The sequence below is a fragment of the Eriocheir sinensis genome, unplaced genomic scaffold (assembly GCF_024679095.1).
Source record: "Eriocheir sinensis breed Jianghai 21 unplaced genomic scaffold, ASM2467909v1 Scaffold215, whole genome shotgun sequence".
NCBI classification, from domain to species: Eukaryota; Metazoa; Arthropoda; class Malacostraca; order Decapoda; family Varunidae; genus Eriocheir; species Eriocheir sinensis.
Genome location: NW_026111516.1, coordinates 148,540 through 166,320, shown reverse-complemented (window position 1 = coordinate 166,320; position 17,781 = coordinate 148,540). Strand labels below are relative to the sequence as shown.

The 17,781-nt window shown below is 43.0% G+C and overlaps 1 protein-coding gene across 1 annotated transcript in view; it reads right to left on the bottom strand.

Moving 5' to 3' along the window:
* LOC126990855 (DBH-like monooxygenase protein 1) overlaps positions 1-8,597 on the bottom strand; it is a 66,482-nt gene extending 57,885 nt beyond the window's left edge. Inside the window, exons 1-2 of the mRNA XM_050849507.1 lie at positions 8,229-8,597; positions 4,773-4,861 (exon numbers count right to left, since the gene is read on the bottom strand). Coding sequence (XP_050705464.1) covers positions 4,773-4,861; positions 8,229-8,432 — 293 coding nt within the window. The 5' untranslated portion in view covers positions 8,433-8,597. The remainder of the gene's footprint in view (positions 1-4,772; positions 4,862-8,228) is intronic.
* Positions 8,598-17,781: the final 9,184 nt, after the last annotated feature.

Sequence of the window (17,781 nt, the reverse complement as noted above, 5' to 3'; positions counted from 1 at the left end):
ATTTTAACAAAATAAAAGCAATAATAAATCAAACAGCTACAAATGCACTTTTGGAATCAATTTATTTAATATTTATCATATTTTATATATAATAGAAAATTATTCTCCAGTTTTCTCAGGCCTCAGCACTCCTCCTCCTCGTCCTCCTTCTTGACCCCTTCCTGCCAGTCTATGGCATACTCCTTGTAACCGAGGAGCTTCATGTTTCCACGCAGGAACACAAGCTGCTCAAAGTTTTTGTTGGTCAGAGTGGACCTCTGAGCTATTCGCGTTTGGTATTGAGGATATGTTATCAACTTATCAGACATGTCTGAAGATGATTTAGTAACTAATAAAAACTATGTAAAACCGAGTGAGAGTAGGCCGGCCGATTTTTCTTTTGTTTTATGAGCTTAAAAAATCCTAAGCAATTGTAAGATAATGGAAAAACATGCAAAAAGTGGTTTAACAAAGTATTTTTTTTAAACCCACCTTATGTAACATAAAAGGTGGGTTTAAAAAAAAATGACGGTAGGCGTACTCTCACTCGGTTTTACCAATTTTTAAAAAAAAAAAACCTTATATATTATATAAGGTGGGTTTAAAAAAATCACTTTTCTAAACCACTTTTTTTGCATGTTTTTACATTATCTTACAATTGCTTTGGATTTTTAAAGCTCATAAAAATTAAAAATCGGCCGGCACCACGGACGGGTCCGGGGTTGAGATGGCCGGCACCGCGCGGGTTAAAGAAGACTCGCAGTGTAGTAGTTTAGTCTGTCTATTTAGTATTTAATTTTGAACAATAACTGAAAAGTCAGAATGACTGAATCACTGATTCTGATGACTGATACCGATTGACTGATTGAGTCCGATTCACTGCAAAAAAAAAAAAAAAAAAAATCTGTGAGCATGCCGCGCTGCAAATGTCGTCTTCAATAGTTTTCAAAGTACCGCATAAAAGTACAGCAGGATTTTTTAGTTCGATCCGCGGTAGTGCGGTATTTTCAGAAATTTTGCGGCAGTGCGGTACTTTTTTTGTGATACGGCACTACCGCACTACCGCACTAAGTACCGCACTTGCTCACCTCTGTTCCCGACCCACCTCAGACCTCAACCGGAAATGACCGTTGGTCCAGACCCTTACCAACTCTTGTCGCGGAAGTTTAACATAGAATACTTTTTTTCTCGCTCCCCCTCGCAGCCCCACGCTACCCTCCGGACGCTCGCTCAGCATCCAAGGATGATTTCTAGATCTCTATCAGGCCATGCCCGACCCTTGCACATCACCACGCAAGACCTCGTGTACCCTAGATTCGTGGTTGTCTGCACAGCGTAAAGGGGGCCAAAGTTTGTTATTTTCGGGGGAGTTTGCTCTTTCTTTAGCCTACAAAATAAGTTTCTGTCGATCTGAAAATGCTTGACTTTGATCTCAAAACACTTTGAAGTTATTGATATTTGTCTGTCCATAAACCTAAGTGAAATTATATTCACCAAATGGCATCAGGACTTTGCATTTTTACTTTTGTAAATATTAAGTTTAAGGTAGCGTCGGTCATGTTTGTTTTAAAGAAGTCAGTCGTCTTGCATTGGACCTCTGAAGGTGGGAGCTCGTTCCATTTTCGCACAACGACGTTTGTGAAGACACATTTAGAACAGTCTGAGTTTACTTCTTTACATTTAAGTTTTGCCATTATTTCTCGTTTCCAATGTGTCATCGATTATAAACAATTTTGATTTGCCAACATATAGAGTCGAGAGACTTTCGTCGTAAGGCTTGTTGCGCAAGGAAGAGATCATTTTTATTGCTCGACGTTGAACACCTCCGAAATTGGTGATGTTCTTTGCATGGTGGGGACACTAAAACAGTACCGCATATAGCAAGTGAACTGAACTATTGTACAGTGAGAGTATTACATCTATATATATATATATATTTTTTTTATGGTCCAAGGCTTTCTTTCGGTGGACCCTGACCTGATGCCCAGCCCCAGCCCGTTGTCAGGCAGGCGTTTATTTTAGCGTGCTTTATCTTGCATTTGCTCATTGCTGCCTCCTCATGCTGCCCTCCCATCCTAGAAGAGTCCGGGTTGATAGGATAGTGGGTGCATGGATGTGGGTGGGTAGTTTGCCACTCGGCGGCGGCGGAAAAAAAATCCTTGCCCAGGGCACCGGGCGGGGATTGAACTCGCGTCCTCCTGAACACGGGGCCGTTACTCTGACGACTCAGCCTTAAATAGTTTATCTTAATGAAACCCAGCATTCTGTTCGCTTTATTTGCTGGGTCGATGCATTGCTGTGAGAATTTCAGGTTTGACGTGATTTTGACACCCAGGTCCTTGATATGTTGAACGCTTTTGAGTTTAACGAATTTTTTAATCGAACCTTTTATTTATTCTTCCAACTTGAAGAACCTAGCACTTATCTATATTACAGGGCAACTCCAATCTATCTAACCAAGCTGAAATTTTATGTAAACCTTCTTGGAAGCTCTGTCCATCTTCGTCAGTGAGGACCGAGTTACCAATCTTTGAGTCGTCAGCAAATTTACTAATGAGATTAAGTCGTCAACAAATTTACTAATGAGATTATTGAGTCCTACGTCAACATCGTTGATGTAGATAATGAACAGCATTGGGCCAAGAACTGAGCTCTGAGCACCGTTGCCAGATTATCGTACTCAAAGCATCGTATTTACCGGTTTCTGACCTATAATTATTGCCAAGAAACATCAATAATTAACCATTTTAATGATAACTGTAGATGAAGCCAGTCATCGGGGTGGAGGAGACAGTTTTGGGGTTGGAAGTCGGCAAACATAAGAGGCTGAGTACGATAGTCTGGCAGCGTTGGCTCTGAGGGACACCAGTAGTGACAGGCGCCCACCCTGAGTTAAATCCGTTGATCACCACTCTTTGTTATCTGTTTGCTCAACCATCTTGCGATCCACTGGTGTACTTGAACGTCAGTACCTAGTTGCTTTAATTTGCAAAGTAATTTATGGTGTGGAACTTTATCAAACGCTTTCTGGAAATCGAGATAGACTACATCCAATGATTTGGTTGCGCCAGAAGAGATTGGAGAGCATTAAAGGACCCAAATGCAAACCACACCCATGGTGGTGACGGTAGTTCAAAAGCAAGCATCTAAAATAATTTTACAATAATCAGAAGAAACGTTGCACTTCTACTCTAGTTGATAATAAGTTGAAGGAAGTGACGGTCGAGCTTTTTTTTGAAGGAGTCAATCGTGTCGTGTTACACTGGACCACTGATGGCTTATTTTTATTCGCATCACAACAACGTTGAAGAAAAAAAAAATTTGGCAGTCTGAATTTACTTGTCTACATCTGAGTTTTACGCCATTGTATTCCTTTAAGTATTTTTAAAACAATCGATCAATTTTTCCTCAGAGGCGACGTTTCAAGAAGAACATACATGGGTAGAAGGCAGAAAGCCTTTCAGATTTTTTTTGCGCAAGGAGGATAATTTTCGTTGCCCGACGCTGACATGGTGGGGACCAAAAAACCATATATATTCCAAATTCTTGGTCTACTGTTGTGTAGAGCTGATATTACATCTTTCTCTAAATAAAAAAAAGTTTTTTATTTAATGAAACATTCTGTTCGCTTTATTTGCTGCATCGATGCATTGCTGTGAGAATTATTGAACGCTTTGTTTAACATTTCGTAATCAAACTTCTTATTTTATTCCTCGTTCCAACTTGAAGGACCTGGCACTTGTGTACGTTAAAGGGCACATCATCTATCCCAAGCTGAAAATTTTTTTTTGTGCTCTTGGAGGCTTTGCCTGTCTTCGTCGTCAGGTGAACCGAGTTACCAATCTTTGTGTCGTCTGCAAATTTACTAAGTAAAAGAGCAACTGGCCAAGAACTGGAGCCTGAGGGACGCCCACTAGTGACCGGCGCCCACTCTGAGTTAAATCCGTAATTTGTTAATTTATGGATGCGGACTTTATCAAACCTTTTCTAAATCAAGAGAGATACGTCCAGTGATTTGGTTACGTCATAAAACAGTGAAGAGGTCGTTATAAAGGTTAATAGATTAATCTGAAGGACAAAGGACATATCGAGGACGGTTGTGAGGGTGAGAGAGAGGATTTTTTTTGCACACTTTTTTTTTCAGGGATTATACTGGATATTATCAGTCCAGGACTTTTTTTTATTTTTTTTAAGTGATTTGAGTTTATGACTCTTATCGGTTTTATTTCAAAGTTAGACAATGCATGCTCGGAGAGAGAGAGAGAGAGAGAGAGAGAGAGAGAGAGAGAGAGAGAGAGAGAGAGAGAGAGAGAGAGAGAGAGAGAGAATTACATAGGATTGCATAAATAACCAGACCACACAGGCCCTAAGGCCCAAACTAGATGGTCTGTCCTAAACCTAAGTGACAGTTGTTATGCGGCCACCATGACGTTGAAACTGACCTAGTGAACATTTAGATGGAGGAGATAGCGGTCAAGATTATTCTTAAACGATGCAATCAAGTTACACTGCACCACTGGTGGTGGTAATCTGTTCCAATCTCGAACAACAGCATTAATGAAGAAGACTTTTGTGCAATCTGAATGAACTTGTCTACATTTGAGTTTAGCGCCATTATTTCTCGTTCGCGTCGAATCATCCATCACAAACAGCTTGGTCGGATCCACGTTGGTAAAACCGTTAAGTATTTTAAAGCACTCTCAGAGAGAGAGAGAGAGAGAGAGAGAGAGAGAGAGAGAGAGAGAGAGAGAGAGAGAGAGAGAAGAGGATGGAGGAAGGCTATGATAAAGCACCTGCTGCCTCGACGTGGGCCGTGGTAGGCAGGGTGGGCGCCGCTGGGGTCCTCGTCCCCCCACGCGTACAGCAGATGGACTGTCTCGTTCTTGTGAGGGAAGCAGATATATTATAGAACATGGTTGTAGAAATGCGTGAAAAGACTTTACTTTGAATCAGGGCCATACTACGGATGATCATGTAACAATAATATTAAGATTACACTAGAAGTAACTTTAAAATCTGACTGTGGGGGGAAGCAAATGAAATTTACACTGGTATATTGAGGAAATTTGAGCCTGATGGTAAGGGAGTCTTTATTTTGAAACATTAGCACACAGATTTTACCACAAAGTTTCTGGGAAAGAGAAAAATCTAACAATTAAATATGACTGTTAGAAGGAGTAAAAAACTTGGCATTGGAGCCAGACCATACTAAAGAGAGCTTTAGAACCTAATTTCAAGAAAGACTACAACGAAACCTGATGTACGTAGTAGTGTACAAACCTCTCCAAATGATTCTGGTGGTTCTGTCTCCTTTCCTTTAAAAAATGAACGAGGTTGACTACTGAGGACGTTCTGTGAAGGGAGCCTAACTATTAAAAACTGATTATTGGAAGGATGAAACCTTACCTACCTACAGAGGACGAGATAGATTGCCTGTTAGTCGAGTTGAACCCAGCTGAACCTTTCGAACCCAAATATAACAGGTTGTTACATGTATTCTGAGAAGGATAAGAGTTTGACTATAGGACTTGATAATAGGTAAAGGTGAAGGGCTTTTGTTGGAACCTCAATATAGGTACAGTATATACTTCAAACATTCTGGGAAAGAAAGAATGTAACAATGAATCCTTATTGATGGGAGAAGCATTACCCACTAGTTGCAAAATTACGCGCCTGTAGACAAGCATCACTGCTATCCTGACGCACAGAAATCAACAAAAGGGCAAAATTACATACTACAAGCAATAAAAGGTTATCCCTGTCAATATGAAATTCGTGCTAAAAAAATCGAAAACTATGCAAAAGGATTTCGAAAAAAACATGTATGATCCAGATTTCTCCTATTTCTCTTAATAATGTAGTTTACTGTTGTCCCGGCACATGTTGCAAAAACAACAATTGTAGCCTCTCTGTGAATATGAACCTCTACAATAGCTAGTAAAAACTCTACATCTGTGAATCTTCCCGAGGCTCTCACGCCGACCTGATCCCTTTCTCATTTCTATGGATTTACAGCGCCACTGCGGTCCCAGAACACATAAAATGCATGTCCCGTTAATATAAACCCCTGCAGGCTTAATAAACAACCTTAGCTCATAATAACACCTAGGTCGGTATTATAAGACACTTTGGCTTCTCACGTCAACTATTTATAAGGGTCAAAAAGGGGGTCAGACGGGTTCTAATGAGTGTTTCTTTAGGTTCTACTGAGGAAGGGTCAAACTACCACCAGGCTCATAAAACTACTCCCGGAAATGACTAAACCTCCTACGAAAGCCTTGTCAAATATGTGTTCTTGGGCGACGAAATGTTTAGTAATACGGCTCCTATTGTTTGGGTCATATATATGCTTGATTTTTTATTCCTAGCGTATAGGTTAAGAAGTTCAAACACTAAGCAAGTTCTTATTGACTGCGATAGTCCTTCTGATGCTTGTACAATATATATATATATATATATATATATATATATATATATATATATATATATATATATATATATATATATATATATATATATATATATATATATATATATATATATATATATATATATATATATATATATATATATATATATATTTATTTATTTATTTATTTATTTATTTATTTTTTTGTTACTTCTTGTGTGTCAGGATAGCTGTGATGATGACAAAAAAAATTGCATTTTGGGGGATTTGCTCCAACACCGACCAGAACTCTTCTTTTCTCCCCTTCATTAGCTGTCACTTTCATTTCATCTTCCCTATCCAACTTTCATTCCTCATTCATTCTCCACCTTTTAGTTTCCTTCCCACTTCATTTTCTACCTCTACTTCCTACCCCATCCCCTTATTCACCACACACTTCCGTAGCCAGTTCATCATCCACCTTCCACATCCATTCTAACCTAATCTTTAACTTATACTTCCTCTATCGCTCCATCCTATATAGCTCCATCATCATATCCATTCAATCCCTTACTTCCTACGTGTTTTCCACTATCATTTTCTACCTATACTTTATTTGTATTTGATTATTATCGACCTCCCCATCCCTTCCAATACAATTTTCTACCTCGTAGTAGCATTCCTACTTCACTATCCACCTCCCGTGCCTTATCCATCTCCGCTTCGTTTCCCACTTCATGTAAGGCACTAATGTATATAATATCATGTACATATGAATGTAGGAATGTAAGTGTCGAATCACAAGCTCTGTATCGCGCCACCGGATGTTTAGTGAAAGGTAGGCTTGGGAGAGAGTGGCGCCACATCTGTAACGGTAAATAGTCCCTTGTGATTGTTTTGGGTGGGTGAGGGCAGTGAAATAAGGCTTGTAATACGTTGAAATAGGAAAAATATATGTCGGGCGGGCGGTGGGACAGGTGAATTTAAATGGCCGCCGTGAGGTCGTTCAGAAGTATCATCTTTTTTTTACTGATCTCCGTTGCTGTAGTGGACACCGGCTGATTCAAGTCATCACCGGCGAGAGCCACGACTAGCGGTGGTGAAGGCAGATCAAGACGGGCGAGGCGAACAGCAAGACGTGTGACTCGCAGGGTGTCGGCTTTTAAATGCGACTCCTCACACTCACTGTATATACGTGTGAGACTGTATAATGTAGTTAAAACTCAACGCACATTTTTATAACCAGAGAGAGAGAGAGAGAGAGAGAGAGAGAGAGAGAAGTGAAGTCAATCCGCTCGGCCATATCAACATCACTTCCAATTCACCACTTATGGTCAGGCCTTTTATTACTTCACTAACTTCAATCAACTCTGAGGTGCAAGCAAATGTGACTCCATCCCAGACAGCGAGGTAACAGTATGAACCTGAACCCCATTAGCAACAATACACGTGTTACACTGAACAGACATATAAACTAGCTACCAAAAAGGCTAACATTCATTCTCCACCTCATTCCTTTAATTTTCCATCCCTCGCCTCATTCCCGAGTTCTTTCTTCACCTCCACTTTCTTTAGCTCTTCATCCAATTTCAGTTTAACCCGTTCGCTGCGATTGGTACGGATTTCGTCTTCACTGTAAGCCTAGTTACATATAGTCCCAGGTCTTTCTCTGCCTCTGTGGTGGATAGTGGAGTGTTTCCCGTGTGGCATTGGTGTGCTGGATATCCCCTCCCAAGGTGCAGGACTTTACATTTTTCTTCATTGAATTGTAGCAGCCACTTTTTGTTCCATACCTGTAGCTTGTTGAGGTCTTCTGGTAGGAAATCCGCAGTCAAGGGTTGAACTTCCTCTCACCACTTACCGTCAGAATATAGTCTTCGGAGTCGCATGTGTTCACCTTTCGCATCACGACTACCACCGTGTGTGTGTCGTTCTCGTGAGCATGGAGGACCTGCCAGTCGTTTCTCTCGTCCTCAAGTGGCAGTTGATCGCCTACACCGTGGCGATCCTGAAGGTACAGCCGCCCGTCCAGCACCCAAGCTGTCAGCATGTCCGCGCGTCCCATACCTCCGTTGCTTGAGAACCCAAAACCCAGCCATCCTCGCGTGCGGGCGTGTATCTCCCACACGACTTCCTGTAAACGATATGGAGTTAACAACAACACCTACCGAACGGGCGCAAGCCACTCCCGGTGAGGTATATATGGGAAGTGATGAGGGTGCTGAAGCCCTCCAAAGACCCTTCCCATTACATAAAAACATATAAATCCTCTCGCACCCAGACCTACTTGAGATTGTCATTTAAGCAATAGTTATGTGAGGGTTGTTAGTCAGATCTTTTACCATTGATTTGCACTCTTTATTTACCGACATCTTAAAGATGGTCGTTCGATCCTCCTGTGTGAATACTGAAAGGAAGTAGTCGTTCAACAATGTGCTCATATTTTCGTAATTTTCTACTAGCATACATCTGAAACTTTAACCCAATCTCGTGTTTTAGTCTTTTTTTCTACTATTACTCTAACTAAATTATTGTAAGACATTTTAAATTATCCCAGTTTACCCCTTCAAGATGTCTTCGATCACTATTTCCTAACTCTCCGCCCACCTCCAACTCAAATTATCTTGTATAACTTCAAGAAAGTCCTCGGCTTCCAGGTCACCCACTAGATCTTCCCAGTCTATATTCCTATAATTAAAGTCCCTGGCCTGTATATAACTCCTAGAGTTAGTTTTAAACTGATTCTGAATCCATGTTAGTTTTGACTGAGTTGTTAACTAAACATTTAAGTGAGTCTATAATTATCACCCTTGTGTGTGCACCCTCCTGTGTGTGTGTGTGTGTGTGTGTGTGTGTGGTGTGTGTGTGTGTGTGTGTGTGTGTGTGTGTGTGTGTGTGTGTGTGTGTGTGTGGAAAGATTTTAGCATAAAAAATTCTGTCTTTGTGAAACATCTGATAACCCGTTATTTCAAATTCTGATCTAAAATTTCTATTAGCAGTGTCTATCCATGTCTCAGTGATCGCTATTATGTCAAAATTTTCTGAACAAGCTTCACCCCTTAGTAAGTCTATCTTGTTTCTGAGGCTCCTGCTGTTAGTATAGAAGATTCCTCTAGAATTACTTCTAAGCTGCCTGGTTATATTATGAGCTAGATGTCGTCACGGGCGTAGAGGGCGTCGTTGCCAAAGAGTCGACGAACAGCCACCCATTGCACAGCCATCCATCGCCAACGCCCTTCCATGGCAGGACGCCACACACTACTGGCGACCCACCAGCGTCACGTATCCTGCCTAACAATTCTCTAAAACGCCTGAGAAGGTCCTCGCTTGGCACACGAGAAACGTCGTTTCCGCCACAGCTGAGAAAGACAATGGGGTTCGATCCCTCGCTTGCCATACACGCCTCAATCCTGTCTGATAGCAAAAATACCTGTCAACATAACGAACCTGACTATCACAAACAACAAGAACCCGACGGTCGGAAGGGGGCCAGGAGGACCTGCCGTTTCCCTATTGTCTCATCAACACCAGAAAGTAGTTCAGCATGCTCTCTAAAGACAGATCCTCTCTCTTTCTACACCACACTACATTCATACAACACACACATCTTTTACCAAAATTCAAAATGGCGAACCATAACCATGCCTTGGAGACCCCACCTGGGGGGGGACCACAAATTCCCCCAGGGAGGACTCCCCTTCTGGCTGCCGACTTGAGAGGTGTCTTGATAACTCCTCGAACCTCTTTCTTATCAATTTCTGCAACATTCGCGGTCTTCGTTCTAATTTTCATTCTGTGGAACACCATCTCTCCTCCTCTAAACCTCACCTTCTCTTCCTCACCGAAACACAGGTTTCTGAGGCTACTGACAGCAATCTCTACTCTGTTCCTTCCTACTATCTCTATCCTAAATTTCAATCCAAAGCTGGATGTTGCGTCTACGTGCGCAACGACATCACTTGTTCTCGTGCCCACGACCTTGACTCTTCAGAATTTTCCACAATCTGGCTAAGACTTCTATTACTAAATACATCTGTGCTGTTTATCTCTCACCTAACTCTACTAACTATGTAAAATTCTTTGACTATTTGAACTCTAAAGTGGAGCACATCTTGACCCACTCTCCCTTCGCTGAAATCTCCATTTTGGGAGATTTCAATGTTCACCACCAGCTTTGGCTTTCATCCTCTTTCACTGACCAGCCTGGTGAACAAGCCTACAACTTTGCTCTCCTCAACGATCTAGAGCAGTTGGTTCAGCACCCTACACCGTCTACAGGTATTCCCGACCGTCTTGGAGACAGGCCCAACATACTAGACCTCTTCCTTACCTCGAACCCTTCTACTTACTCTGTCAAACTGTTCTCTCCGTTGGGCTCCTCCGACCACAACCTTATTTCTGTATTCTGTCCTATCACTCCTGTACATCCTCTGGACCAACCGAAGAGGCGATGCTTCTGGCATTTTGCTTCAGCTCGGTGGAACGATCTGAGGATGTACTTTTCCGATTTCCCGTGGAATAATTACTGCTTCCAGGAGAGAGACTCCTCTGTGTGTGCCCAGCGCATCACAGAGGTGACTGTCTCTGGAATGGAGGCATACATTCCACGTACTCTCTCTACTCCCCATGCTAAAAAGCCTTGGTTTAATCACGCTTGTTCTCGTGCAATCACAGATAGAGCGGCACCTCACAAAAGGTACCAGAACCTTCGAACTCCCGCTAACCATAATCTTTACATTTCCGCCTGGAATCGTGCCAAATCTATTTTTCGACTTACCAAAAACTCCTTTATCCATAGCAAATGTCAACACCTTGCTTTCTCTAGTTCTTCCAGAGACTTCTGGCACCTAGCCAAAAATATCTCCTCCCATTTCACTTCTTCCTCTTTCCCTCCTCTTCTTAACACTGACGGCAGCACTGCCGTCTCATCTATCTCTAAGGCTGAACTTTTCACTCAAACTTTCTGTAACAACTCCACCCTGGACGATTCTGGGCATATTCCTCCTACTCATCCCCCCTCTGACTTCTTCATGCCTGTTATTAAGATTCTTTAGAATGATGTTTTCTATACCCTCTCTGGCCTCAATCCTCAGAAGGCTTATGGACCTGATGGAGTGCCTCCTATTGTCCTTAAAAACTGTGCTTCCGTGCTGACACCCTGCCTGGTCAAACTCTTTCATATCTGCCTATCAACATCTACCTTTCCTTCCTGCTGGAAGTACGCCTTCGTACAGCCTGTGCCTAAGAAGGGTGACCGTTCCAATCCCTCAAACTACCGCCCTATAGCTTTACTTTCCTGTCTATCTACAGCTTTTGAATCATTTTTTAAATGGAAGATCCACTTCAGACCTTCTATCTGATCGCCAGTATGGGTTCCGCAAGGGGCGATCTTCTTGCTCTCTTAACTGATTCTTGGTTATCCTCTCTTAGCCGTTTCGGTGAAACTTTCTCAGTTGCGCTAGACATGTCGAAAGCCTTCGACAGAGTCCGGCACAAGTCTTTGCCTTCTAAACTGCCCCCTTCTGGATTCTATCCCTCTCTCTGTTCCTTTATCTCCAGTTTCCTTTCCAGCCGTTCTGTCTCTGCTGTGGTAGACGGTCACTGTTCTTCCCCTAAACCTATCAACAGTGGTGTTCCACAAGGCTCTGTTCTATCACCCACTCTCTTCCTGTTATTCATCAATGATCTTCTTTCCATAACAAACTGTCCTATCCACTCATACGCTGATGACTCCACTCTGCATTATTCAACTTCTTTCAACAGAAGACCCTCTCAACAGGAATTACATGACTCCAGGCTGGAGGCTGCAGAACGCTTAACCTCAGACCTTACTATCATTTCCGATTAGGGTAAAAGAAACCTTGTGTCCTTCAATGCCTCAAAAACCCAATTTCTCCACCTATCAACTCAACACAATCTTCCAAACACCTATCCCCTATTCTTCGACAACACTCAGCTGTCACCATCTTCAACACTAAACATCCTCGGTCTATCCTTAACTCAAAATCTTAACTGGAAACTTCACATCTCCTCTCTCACTAAATCAGCTTCCTCGAGGTTGGGTGTTCTGTATCGTCTCTGCCAGTTCTTCTCCCCCTCACAGTTGCTATCCATATACAAGGGCCTTCTCCGCCCTCGTATGGAGTATGCATCTCACGTGTGGGGGGGCTCCACTCACACAGCTCTCCTGGACAGAATGCTCTTCGTCTCATCAGCTCTCCTCCTCTTACTGATAGTCTTAAACCTCTTAATTTCCGCCGCCATGTTGCCTCTCTTTCTTCTATCGCTATTTTCACGCTGACTGCTCTTCCGAACTTCCTAACTGTATGCCTCCCCCCCTCCCGCGGCCACGCTGCACACGACACTCTACTAAAGCTCATCCCTTTACTGTCCAAATCCCTTACGCACGAGTTAACCAACATCTTCACTCTTTCATTCCTCACGCTGGTAAACTCTGGAACAATCTTCCTTCAGTTGTATTTCCTCCTGCCTACGACTTGAACTCTTTCAAGAAGAGGGTATCAGGACACCTCTCCTCCCGAAATTGACCCCTCTTTCGGCCACCTCTTTGGATTCTTTCTAGGAGCAGCGAGTAGCGGGCTTTTTTTATTATTGTTTCCTTTTTTTGTGCCCTTGAGCTGTCTCCTTTGTTGTAAAGAAAAAAAAGGAAATAATTTGCTGACTGAGCCTGCATATATAATTTATTTACTCGTGTAAAAGTTGAATCTCATAAAATAGATAAGTTCAGGCTCAACGTTTACATGAACACTACCATAGTGTTTCGTTTCTCAATCGAACACGTCAATGCCTGGGAGGTTCAACTTTTACATGGACACTCACAGCTGCTGAAGGATCCTCTCTCGAAACTTTACCTCTCCACCAGTAAGCTAAGCGCTAGGATACGGTCAGTTGTCGACTTACCAGGCGTGAGCTCAGACTGCTCAGGCCTCTGCAGTTTCAGCAGCTGGCTGCGAATCCGCATGAGCAATAGATAGACAGGCACCTTGCCTGGCACATCGAACAGCATAATACCAAAGAAGTTGTTGAAATTCTGGTGGCCCCTTTTCCTTTTCCAGATAGGGACAACCAGCCTCCTCGGATAACATGCTTGTCAAGAGAAATGGTATCAAATTGCCTATTGCAGTCAAGACCACATTGAACCCTCGGATTATGCCCTCACCTCCAGTTTTGACTAGCTCCGCACTGGTGTTACCAGTTGACTTTTCACCCTTCAACCATGCGACAGACTCTCTGATCTTGTCAAGAGGGTGTGTGCTGTCGTACATAGGTGGATCAGCATCCGCCACCTGCAACCCAGAAACTGAAAAATGCCCATTCGGAGAGTCCGTCATGTACAAATGCTCAAGGTACTCAGCCCAATGAGCCCTCTGTCCATCCATGTCTGACACGAGGCAATCATCTGCTGTTCAGTTGGCACTCACTTGAGAGGGAGGCCCGAAGCGGAGCTTCTTCAGAGAGTCGGTCGGGGCTTATTTGCATCGAGATGGCCCTCGACACAGTTAGAGAGACTCCTGTCATACCTCTCCTTGTCTCTCCTAAGGAGAGCTCTGATTCTACGCAACACGAGTTTCAGCAAGCCTGGCGGCGTGACATCATAGTATTCTCTTTCATGTGATAAAGCTCATGTTTAATCTCACATATGCAACTGAAGATAAAGAGCCATCTCACAAAAGGTACCTGAGCGTTCCTATTCTTAAAAATCACACCCTTGATATTTCTGCCCGGAGCCATCAAAATCTATTATTCAACCAACCAAAATCTTTTTCATCAATGGAAAATGTCAAAATCTTTCTAGTTCTACTTTTTCAGAGACTTTTGGCACCTAGCAAAAATCAGTTCCACCAACTTTAAATTATTTATTTCCACCTATCCTTATTCGTGATGGCAGTTAGGCTTTCGTATTTATCTCTAAAGGTGAACTGTTCGTTCCAATGTTCTTCTGAAAATTCAACTCTCGATAATTCAGGGCATTGTTCTCATACTCATCCTTCCGCTGACCTTACTGTCTTTGATACTTAAAATCTAGATCTAAAAATCAAAATAATCATACTCTCAATGCAGTTTCAAGCCTAATTTCTCAGAAGATCTGTGGTTCTGATGGAGTCCGTAATACTGTTCACCGACGCTGACGCCCTGCCTGATTACAAACTTTTCTCTTTAAATCAATCAGTCAATAGGGAAACCTATTTGAGCACATCTCCATGCAGGCCCCATTTCTATCGTAAGTACTTCACGGCAGGATCTATCGACTCTCTACAGTCACAAACTCTGTGGGCGGGGTGGCCGATAGGTAGTAGTAGCGTACTGGACGCCGCGTGCTGCGTGACGACGGGTTCGAATCCCCTACCACCACCATTTTTTTTCACCGCCCGCAGTCACCGAACTACCTAACCACATGCTGTCCTGAAGACCATCACCAACACGGACCGGAGAGGGAGCAAGCCAAAAGAAATCAGAAACGAGTTCCGGGCATGAGCCAATGCAAGATGGCGCACTATAAACACCTCGCCTGCGCCAGAACGGGCTGCTGGGCGATCATCACCTCCCACCTGGGGACCATCCATCAGGCCACTGGAAGATGCACTTGGCAATAGGGGCAAACGTAAAAAAAAATAATAATAATAAATAAATAAATAAATCCCCTAAGCCTCCTCTCCTCTCTACTTTCGTCTCTGCTCTTCAGTATTTATCTTTCCTTCCTGCTGTAAGTACTTTTACAAATAATCTGTGCCTAAGGGTGACCTTATTAACACTTTAAAACAAGGTCATATAGCTTTACTTCCTCACCTCTCTAACGCTTCTGAAACGATCATTAACAAGAAATTTTCAAGCACCTCTCAACTTTAACCTTTTCAATAAAATCAAGGTGGGCATTCTCTTTGAAAGGTTATTCACCCTACACATATACTAGACCGCCTTGGGGACACCCAAAACTTTAGAACTCTATCGAATCTAACTTTTTACTTTGTTTCCATAACTGATTCACTCAGATGGGCTCCTTTAACCAAAAGCCTATTTCAGTGATCCGTCCTGTCGTTCATGTTAAGCCTATGGAACCACCAAGAAAGAGTTGCTTCTGGCTTCAACTCGACTGAGAGACCTGTAGATGTACTTTTTAGTTTTTACATGGAATGATCTCTACTTCTAAGTTAGAGGTACCGCTGTATGTGTCCAGCGCTTTACGGAGGTGATCGTTTCTAGGATAGAGGCACACATTCTACGTACATTATACTCTTTATGCTAAAAATCGCGTTTTCACTAATCCTTGTTCAGCTTCTATCAAAAACAAAATGGCACCTTATAAAAGATTCTTAAAACTTCCATCTAGCAAAAAAACATTCCTTATATTTCTGCCATAGATCGTCACAAATCTATTCTTTGATGTACCAAAAACTCTTTCATCATTAGAAACTGTCCAAATCTCCTGGGAACTTCTGGCAACTAATCAATGATATTTCCAACAACTTCCCTTTTTTTTTCGTATTTTCCTCCTCTTCTTAATGATGATGGCTCTATAGCCGCCAAACCTGTCTCTTAAAGCTGAACTCTTTGCTCAAATTTACTCTAAAACTTTCCCTTTAAACAATTCAAGGCATATTCTTCCTACTCACTCCTCCGCCGACTTCACTTTGACTGATTGATATCAAAAGTCCTCTTAAGCCCCGTTCACACTGTGCCGACTCTGGGCCACAACTACCAACGACTCCAGGGTGCACGAGGTCTTGGGTGTTGATGTGAAAGGGTCGGGCATGTCTTGAAAGAAGTCTAGAAACGGTCGCCGAATGCTGAGCGGACGTCGGGAGGGGAGTGTGGGGTCGTGAGGGTTAGCGCGAAAAAGTATTCCATGCTAAACTTTCACGACAAGAGTCGGCAAGGGTCTGGACCAACCGTCATTTCCGGTTGAGGTCTGAGGGAGGTCGGGGACAGTCGTCAAGACTGTCGTCAACAGTCTTGGCTTGTCTTAAGACAGTCGTGACGACTGTTGGGGCCATTTTTAATTTATTTACCGTTTCCTGTCGGCACAGTCGTCGGTGCCGACTACTTAAGAATAATGAGGGACTGTCGTGACGACAGTCTTCGCCTAATGAAGGACGTTCGTGACGACTGTCGGCTCAGAAATATTGGCTAACACTGCCGCCATCAGGAAATTTATATTTTCATTTTGCAATCACAAGCACAACAACTTCTGGGCATGGTTACGTTTCGCTGGCACACATTTGAGAGCCGGACAGCACGCACGCACTCTTGCTGCCTCTCTCTTGTGTCGAATGATACAACTATAGGGTTGCCATGTGGAATCCAGCATCTCACTCTCACATACGGAATGGATCCATATTTAAAGGAACGGGTGGCAACCCTAAAATTTCTCGAGCATGCAATGAGTGATAGCCGCTGCACGCTGCTGGTGGAGGCAAGAGGGAGAGGGGAGGGACGTTACGTCGCGTATTATACACGTATTTTATGACGAACCTTGACAAATTTTACGGACTGGTTTTGTGATTAACTTAGAAGTGCGCTCACTACAATTTTAAGATACTGAATTTTATCTGCTTGACCATTCAGATAATAAAATACGGAACAATTGGCGTTCCGTATTGGTTCAAAACGGAACGCTACATTTCATTTCCGAATACAGAGCGATTCCGTATTTTAAGGAACGGGTGGCAACCCTAGAAGTAGACACAGCGGAGTCTGGGCCCATCACACCCTATATACCCCAGGACCCATGAAGACTGCTATTGTCTACGGCCAAAATATCCTTTTAAGATTTTGGGTAGAATTCGGCGACAGTTGGCAAGGCAGCCGCCAAGACAGTGCGGAGACCGTCGGGAAGACTGTCAGCCAACTCCTTGGCAACTGTCGGCCAACCAGTTGACAGGCAATCTGCAAGACTGTCGTCAAGACCGTCTGCGACTGTCGGCCAATCGGTCGGCAGATTCATGGTTGTCGTAGACATGGAGCCATTTAAAAAAATGACCGTTGAGACTCGTCTTGAGACTAGTTGGCAGCATGTCGCCGACATGCTGCCAACTGTGCTGTCGGCAGAGTAGGAACGAGGCTTTAGTGTTTTCTATTCCCTCTCTGGCCTTAACTTTCAGATGGCTTATGAACACGGTGGAGTTTCTTTTCTTGTCCCTAAATTTTGTGCTGCAGCGCTAACACCTTGCTGACACGCTACTCTTTCGTCTCTGCATTTCAGCACCTATCATTTTAACGTACTGGAATTGCATTTACATTCAGCCTGAACTTAATGAGGGCAACCTCTTCCCCTACAGAGAATCACCCTATAGCCTTGCTTTATCAACTTGCTAAAGGTTTAATACTTACCTTAAGGGGAGGTTGTAAATGGTCGGCCTGGGGGGGGGGCTTATAAAATTCTTTGAATTTTTCTC